Source organism: Filicampus tigris, chromosome 4, assembly GCF_054856515.1.
Source record: "Filicampus tigris isolate MCC_2025a chromosome 4, RoL_Ftig_1.0, whole genome shotgun sequence".
NCBI lineage: Eukaryota > Metazoa > Chordata > Actinopteri > Syngnathiformes > Syngnathidae > Filicampus > Filicampus tigris.
Genome location: NC_141220.1, coordinates 20491294 through 20500368, shown reverse-complemented (window position 1 = coordinate 20500368; position 9075 = coordinate 20491294). Strand labels below are relative to the sequence as shown.

At 38.7% G+C, this 9075-nt stretch overlaps 1 protein-coding gene across 3 annotated transcripts in view; it reads left to right on the top strand.

Annotated features, from left to right (window-relative positions):
* The first annotated feature begins 259 nt into the window (after positions 1-259).
* The window catches only part of LOC147148888 (tumor protein p53-inducible protein 11-like), a 34279-nt gene continuing 25463 nt past the window's right edge, over positions 260-9075 (top strand). Inside the window, exons 1-2 of one of the 3 annotated variants that reach the window (XM_086029422.1) lie at positions 279-425; positions 5937-6021. Coding sequence is in view for 1 of the 3 variants with exons in the window: in XM_086029421.1 (XP_085885547.1) it covers positions 311-425 (115 nt within the window). In the remaining 2 variants the exon portion in view is untranslated. Of the gene's footprint in view, positions 426-5936; positions 6022-7979; positions 8158-9075 lie in introns of those variants that run through there. The other 2 variants (XM_086029421.1, XM_086029423.1) reach the window with 2 other exon arrangements.

Below are 9075 nucleotides of genomic sequence, written 5' to 3'. Positions count from 1 at the left end.
TTCTCAAACAATTGATGGATGTACTGGAATACCGAAATAAATACACTTAAAATGAACCCCTAAACCTCATGTAGGATTTCGTTTCAGTTAGATTTATTTATTTATTCAATCATTTATTCATCTATTTGTTTGTTCAAAGCGTTTTCGTTTTTGTTTTATTAGCGTATGGGCGACGTACGGGAAAGTAATTTCTGTGGTGGTGCTCTTGTCTTTATTACGGTAGATTTTACATGTGCGTGTTTATGCAAGCTCGGTGATTACGGTAAGCGGGAGCTCGTGGCTGGCTTTAGTGGTTGAGGAGGTTGTGTTGATGAAAGCTCTGTGCGGCGATGTTCCTCCTCACTGTCTACGAGGCTCACTCGCTGCACTAAACGACTGCCGTTTTCCTTCAGCCAAACTCCGGGTTTTGCTCCGCTCCCCAACCAGTAAGTTACTTTACTTTTTTCCTTGACTAAATGCTCTTTTCCCGCAAACGCGACTTTACGGTGATTTAAGCGATGTTTTTAATGTGTGCGTCGCCGAACGTCTCATAGTGACTGTTAGCTAAAATACTGTCGGTCCACGAGAGTCCACTCCACGAGAATGTGAGATTGGGTCACTATTTTATTTGTGTATTTGTTCCAGGGGTTTAGTTGATATGCTGTTGAAGTTAATGTCTAATGTGCTACATCGTAGGGCGAAGTTAAGCGAGGGCAACATTGCTTAAAACTAACAGGAAAAAACAATGTATGTAAAACACAAGTCATATTTACACAAAGGCGACTTTTGAGTCCGTGTTGTAATCGTTTAAACTTGACCGTTTAAGTTTTTTTTCGGGTCAGACTAACGGCACAACCGTGACACCCCGCCCTGTTGATCTTAATTTGATTAACGGATAATGTTGGCTAGTGTGGTCTGGTTTTTAAAACCTAGTTATTAAGTTATGGAATTTGGTTTCTAGTTGTCAGCCACTAAATGGGGGCGAAAATCACAATATCACATTGTCATTGAAAGTAATATATCGCGGAGATTTCAAAAATGTTTGAATACTGTTGAATGTTTACTGAATTCTTGGACTGTTTGGTGTGGTATGAGCAGGAGGCATGCATGAAGCATTAGTGTGAGAGGCCGTGCTGCAGTTCAGGTGTGTCATAACTTGTCCTCAGAGCCGTTAAACAATGCTGCAGCACACTCACCAAAACCTTCATCACGCCCTGGGCTTCAATCTGGAAGCTCTGGACTTTTGTTTTCTGAATGAGAACAGATGCTTTTTTTTTTTGCTCTTTGTCTTTTGTGTGCAGTGAAACAACACATAACAAACCATCAACTCAAGATGGTGGCTTGGGTCAAACAGGCGCTAATCATCACATGCGGGAAACGGCAAAAATACTGCTGTATGGTTGATGTGTTTTCCTAAAACACGCATAACCCAATGTATGATACATATTTTCCATAATTAAGCAAGAGCAGTACAAACATACTGATTTTACCCATCAAAAAAATACCAGAAACATCACACATTACGAGGAAAAACAGCGTGCAAGGCAAAATAGTGTGGAAAATAATCTGAGGTAATTCTTCTGTTAACCGAGGTTCTACTGTACAGAGAAATCGTCAACTTTGCATCGTTGACAAATGACCGACCAACTGTTTTTTTTAGCGATTAAATCCCCTAACTCTGCTTCTGGTTCCACTGAAGCCAATTGGCGAATGCTTGCCGATTATTTTTACCTTTATGTACTCTGACCAACCTTTATGTACTCTGACCATTTACAGTCTTTGTACACAAGTAACACTGGTTTCATTATTTATTACATATAAATGTATATCATAACCTTGTATCCTTAAATATATATATATATATATATATATATAATTAAAGCTGTTGATAAGGTCTATGGACCTGTCATTCAAAGCAAAGCACATCTTCATTTTTTACAAGCAATGCGTAGGTGAGCAATTCAAGTTGTGCAAGGAATTGACTGAGATGTCACTATTTTATACGGAACCAGAAGTCACAGTTTGTTTAAAAAGATATCAAAAATAATCAATCACGCATAAATGTGTTAAATATGAACCACTGATAACACAAACACACATGACAAGGATTAATGTCCTTATAACTTCATTAACTAAATCCATGGTGCCACACAATGCATTCTGGGAACCGAAACGGAAAGCAATATTTTTAACAGCGTATTTATAATCGACCCCTGCTATTTGCGAGGAACCATCTTGTACTATTTCATCTTAGTGTTTTACATACATACACATTCATTTAATATTTTTTCAGAAAACAGGGATCCTATAGTTCAAAAACTTGACATGACAGAGAAAGCTGAGATCAGTTTTGGGTTCCGCCGCAAAAAATGAGTTCAAAACAGCTGTCGGACCTAACTAAACAAAAATTGTGTTCCCCAGTGTTATTGTTACTGATGGTCAAATGCATGACACGGTATTGTGGGTTACAAAATCCACTCAACTGACTTGGGCAAATGGGTCAGAGTGACCTGATGAGGACTCCAGCCCCCACCCCTCTTTTTTTTTTTTTTTTTTCCCTGTGCCTATAGCCTCAGGATAGAGTGACCATGGACAATCGCCATTTAGCTTTCCATCTTACTAATAGCACTCATGTAAACAACATCACGGCATGCTGGATTTTTCATCTGGCATGCTCAACTCAACTGTCTCATAGGCTGGATTTAAACTGCACGTCTAAGTACCCAATTCAAATCTGAGCTATTTAAATATATTTTCAAGTCACCCATATCCAATATCATTGCGTCACCTTCCTGAAATAATGTTCTAAGGCACCCCCCCCCCTTTTTTTTCTCCAGAAAAGAGAAAAATTTGAACTAAGTACTTAGCGATCATGTCATATGTATTAATGATTTCATTTCAGCGGTAGAATTGAATGATCTGTTTGACTAAGGATGTAGCCGAATTTACCTGACATGGCCATCATCATGCGGTGTTTAAGGCAAAACATGTATTTATTTAGTCAAAATATGACTCAAGCTACCTGTACATCAAAAGACTTTCCGAAGATTTGGTAAAGACCTGTGAAAAACTGTCATCTCACACTACTCACATTTAAAGGGAAGTCATCCATCCATCAATCCATTATCCAATCAACCCAAACATATTTTTTTCCAGAATATGTTCTATGTTGGCCCACTACTTGAAATACGGCATTCTGATCAATATTGCATTTGTGAAATATAAATTTAAGCAGCAAAATGTACCCCCTTTTAGCCATCTCAGGGGGCAGCCATTTTGTCCCTTTCCCTCAACTGAAGATGACATCGAAGTAGCTCAGGGCTCGGACAATGACCAATCACGGCTCACCTGTTTTCTGAAGCTGAGCCCTAAGCAACTACGATGTCATCTTCAGTCGACAGAAGTGACAAAATGGCTGCCCCTGAGCGAGCTAAAAACGTGTGGCTTTCTCATATTCCACAAACTCAATATTAACCAGAATGCCATGTTTAGATCAGTGGGCCTGCATAGAACATATTCTGGGGGAAAAAAATGTTTGGGTTGACTTCCTCTTTAAAGACAAGTTATAAAGTTTTTAGTCACAGCCTACTCTCTCAGCCTGTGATTTAACAAAGACTGTGAATTTTGCCTCCAACGTTCAGATGAATTGCTCTATATTTCATTAGTTCTGGTGGTAAAAACTATCGGTTCATAATTTATTTATTTTATTATTTTGTCTTCATTACACAGCATTTACCATTTTATTTCTAGGACCCAATCGCACCCAAATTTTTTAGGCTGGTTCCGATATTTGGAAGAGTAAAATTCCAATAACCGAACAATTGGCTGATTGGCTGCTGAATAAATAAATGAATAAATACAGAATACATAAAATTTACTTTTTGGGGTCCCTTAGTGCTTACAGCAATAAAGATATCAATTACAGGCAGAGCATTTGATGGTTTTATTATTTATTTAACTTTACAACAAGGAAAAAAAATCCAGCAAAACTCCACCAATTTTTTTTTCATTTTTATTTTTGCTGATTTTCTTATTTTGAGGGATGAAGGATGTTTGAATCATCTTCGTCTTATGTTGTAATGTGTTGATGTGTTGAAAATCGGCCGATATTTGCTGATTTTTAAAAGAGCTAATGTCGCTCAATTCAATCAGCTGGTCGATTAACCGTTTAGGCTAATTTATAGGGGCCCTAATTATTTCTGAGCCTTTTATGGACATGGGTACTTTCACACTTGCAAGCACATTTTCATACTATAAGTGTTTTTTTGAGCATGGGCATACCAGGAGAGAGGCACTAATTGGCAAAAGGTTAAACACGTACATATGTAGCTGATGGGTGATGGGTCTGTGCATTTTTAGAGACAAGGCACTGAGGCATATAGCAGCACATTGTATGGCTTTAAGCGGTCCCTCAGGTCCTTTGAATATTCTTGCAGTGGTAGCCAAAGCAGATGGTGACCTCGTTTATATTTCCTCAGTGACTACTAACTTAAATTCGTAACATTCGGCCATCATGACACAGCATGCTCCAGCCATCGTAATTTTATGGTTATTGGTGATTTGAAATACATCCTAATGAAGAGACAATCCAAACAGGGCAGACAGTATTCATGCGGCCGATGAAAGGCAAGTTTCCCACGGCGCAAAAAAAAAATGCAGATGTTGTGCTTACAAGTTCTGAAAGGTGCTTGTAAATAGAACGACTGTATTTTCCGGACTATAAGCCGCTACCTTTTCCCTGGGTTTTGAACCATACGGCTTATATAAAGGTGCGGCTATTCTGTGGATTTTGTGGATACATGTATCTTTCTCCTCGGCCAGCGGACAATCGCTTCCGCATTTCGGCAATCGGATTGAACGCGCTACTCACGTGACTGCATGACAAACACGGAAGAAACCACCGGTTACACAGTGATCTTAATACGAAGAGAAGAGTAACAGAAAGTACAAATACGAAGAGAATGTACAAACAGAACACAATACTGAAAGTACAAATGGGCTACACTTAGATGCACCAAAAATAACGAAATCGAACGTGCCGATTTGAACGTATTTAACATCGTTTTATCCAGAAAATGTGGTTACGGTTCAAAATCGCTTAATCGAGCAGCCCTACTGACGAGGATGATTAGAGAAATTTGAATTGAAGTGAAATTTATTGCAGCATACAAAAATGGTAGAAGAAGCATTTCTGTCGTGGCAGTGCAGTATAATACCTAAAGCAGCAAAGTTGGCACTAATGCTTATGAACAGAAGAATGAAATATACAGTGGAAAGACAGCTGTATTTTGTTATTTTCAATATCGGAGGCTTTCACTGAAATGCGAAAAGGCATTTGCTTTGAATCCTATTGTCAGGATTAAAAGAAATGAAATTGAGTTCAAGTGTCCAGTGTCCCGCTATATTTAGAATCATATTTATATGCTGCCTTGCGTTTTGTCCTTTTGGGAGTGTTTGTATGAGCCAACTTGTATCACTTTCTTCATGGCGTCTTGCCTCTTTATTCCCTGCCGACTGCAATGAAAGTTTGTTAACTGTGGCTTTAATAATGACCTTCGAGCAGATGTGCTTGTTTATTTCCCGTGGACAAGATTAGCAAAGCTGAGACCATATGCTGCTTTCTATGACGCTGGCACTTTTATTGCAACTGTAGGCTGCCGAAGTCATTAATTCTAGCATGGGTGAAGACACGAAAGCAATTCAATTTTTGAGCGGTGACAAACCACCATGGAGAATATTGTGTGTGTGTATTTGGAAATTCATGTCCCTCCTCGGGCAAGTCCAGCTGTATGCAAATCTCTTTTGGCATTTATTGTGTGATCCCTCAACTCCTTATTGTCATGTTGGCCAGTTTGGACTTTTTTTCCCCCATGTTTATTATCTGTTCATTTCTATGCTGCATTGTGATATTTTCCAGTTGAATATATTTTTAAACAGGCTCACATCTTGATTGGCAGGTGATCTACTGTGGACACCACGGGAAATTTGTTACAACAAGATAGCTGCATCATCTTGCCACTTCATATCCCATATCTACAATCGGTAAGTCAGTGTAGTTCCTTCAAGGACTAACGATCACTGGAAATTACTTTGTTGTCAGTTTGTGTTACTATACTCGCTTCCATTGCTTTGTCAGTGCAAGTTTCCATGTTCAGTGTGTGTGTGTGTGTGTGTGTGTGTGCGCACTGTGTGGATCACTGTGTGTATGGTTGAGTGAGTGGTTTCACATTCCCCTTTTGCCATTTGGGCGAGGTCATCAGCCACTTTCACTCAGAACCTCTTGTATTTCACATCTAACATTTCAGCTCAAGACAATGTGATGCTGCTTGATGCTGATATTTTGGAGCTACTATTTCTAATGTTGACTTTATTGAAATAAATTACAGTACAGAATCTGTAATATTTGCGTATTACAAAGGCTACAGCCAGTATTTAACTGTTAAGAAAATATCTGTTTAATGAACATTAGAATCTGATTTTGGTCTAGGTATATTATGGAATGATGCAAGAAAATATAGTTTTGTTTAAAGAGCTTGTGTATACTGTTGTATTAACCATTATGGAAACATTTAAAAAAACGAAAGTCTTATTACGAATACTTTAAGGGTGGCTGTGGTATAAATGCTACACTTGTCGCTGTGCTAATAAATTTGTAAAAGCACTGCATGAGTTGAACTGTAGTGTTCCTCATTGAACAGTTGGTTAAAACAGTTGCTGGTTTATTGCATCATTCATCACTGATTTTTTTTTTTTTTTGTCTCATCTCTGAATTAGCTCCACTGAAGTAGTTCATTAGTGATGAGTATAAAAAGACATCTTCAAATGGTTGTTTTGTCTATTATAAATGAAAATCAAATGTCTTTTTCATGTATTTCTTCATTCTGCCCTTTCAGTTTGTTACTGTAAATTGTGATATGAAAGTGCAATTCATTCTAGTTTGGCAAGGTATAGGTTACAGAAAAATAGGCTAGGTATAGGATAGGGCTGCACGATATTGGAAGAATATGCGATATGGGTGTTGAATATAGCGATAACGGTATTATTGCAATATTTAACATGTACCTTTAGAAATTACATTTTTATTACCTAATGAAAGAAATACTTATAGTTATAAAATAAGCAAGTGCAATATATTCTTAGTGAATGAATTGAAATGCCCCTAGATAGTTCACCTATTGGATTGATGGCAGTGTGCATTTAAGGTTGCATTGCACTGGTCAAATTCAGATAAGCATACAAATGCATATGAAACTTATTGCATGTCTTTGCGATATGCATATTGCATAGGCCATTATCACGATAACGATATATTTTCGATATATATTGTGCAGCCCTAGTATAGGATGATTTTCACTGCAATGCAAGAGTTAGAGTTTAAACAAGATATTGGTTGTGTTCATAGTGTTTGCAGTGCAAATTTCAGTAACATGACCATGTACTGATGCAACCATAGGCATTCTTGTCAATGTCACTTTCTGTCAATTGGAATTTGCATTTAAAGTTTTTCTTGCCAAGTTACCACCAAAGAAGTCTTTTCTTTAAACAACTAACTAAGCCCACTTTTTAAAGGATGAAGGACATATAAAATTCAAATGTATGCAAATAGATGCTAACAAGATAGGCTGCTTCTTTGTATGGTCACACAATTTATACAATTCTCTCGTCACATTTTATACCCAGTTGCGTGTTACTTCTAACAAGGAGCTGATGCTTTCATTGAAGTGTGGTTGTTTGTGAACAGGATACCTTGTATAACTGTGATTGGATGCTCCCATGTTGGACTTTGTACAGTATTTGATGACTTGTGAGGAGATGGTGATTTGAGTTGGGTGTCACATCCATTACTGGCCCTGTCCGCACGCTGACTGTCATGTCGGACTTTGGGGGGGGAAGGGGGGGGATTTCTCTTTATTCTTCCATCTTTCTCTGTGTGACATGGAAGACACCAATGCTCTAAGTAAAGCCACACCAACCGAAGGGAAAATGTATTTTTGAGGTGTAGGCATAGCTAGCTAGCTAGCTAACTGCACAGCGCTAGTTAGCTAACTGCACGTCGCAATTGTACCGAATAACCGCTGATACAAATTCATTCAAGGTATGTAGGGAGAGGGGAGACTCATTCCTCAGCCAAAGTGCATCACTCGGCACGTGGTCTTACAAATCCAGTTGCCTCACAAGGTATGTTATTAATACTATTTTTCAAAGCCATTACACATTCGAAGTTAGATTATTCTGCCCTCATGTTGTTGGAATTGCACAATCAATCACAGAGTGAATATACACTATGATTTAGTCATTGTTATACAGTAGCACAGACAGCCCTCAGGAACCGGGGTATAGTGGGGCACGTCCAACTGGGAAAAGGTGGCCTTGGCTTGGAAGCAGCAACACCTACCGTATTTTCCGGACTATAAACCGTGACTTTTTCCTTAGATTTTGAGCCATGCGGTTTATAGTCCGGTGCAGCTATTCTGTGGATTTTTCTTCCATCGCTTGGGTCCGGAATGACAGTACAATTCAATACAATACATTTCCCATTAACTGGATGTGACTGCAGGTGGAGGAGTTCAGCAGGCGAGGGTGCCATAGACTAGGTTATTGCATTAGGTGCTGTAATGCTTTGATTCTATGTTTTCCTAGAGGTCCGTGAAGTGCACATGAATGCGGTTGGCTGATGTCACGTCTGTTCTGTTGTTTCGATGTGAAATGCTATTGTTCATTTAGCACGTCGTGTGTTAGATTGGCTGACTTTATTAACATAAAACAAGACAGGTGCATATGTAGAATGTAGTAGAACAATAGATGGTAGAGTCTGGTGGACATCAGCTGACAAACTGAAGATAAGTACTGTTTATTTTCTCTTGGTTCTCTTCTGTTTTAATCAGCAACGTTGCTGCAGTGTTAAAAGGCATTGTTAGGAAAGAATCTGCTCAGGTGTATACATGTACATTTACAGTTCATAATCATTCTGTAAATGCAGTAAATATAAAAGTTTTCAACATAGATAGGTGCGGCTTATATAACGGTGCGGCTTATAGTCCGGGAAATACGGTACATGGCAAAAGGCTACTCCAACCGAACGGCGGCACATGGTGG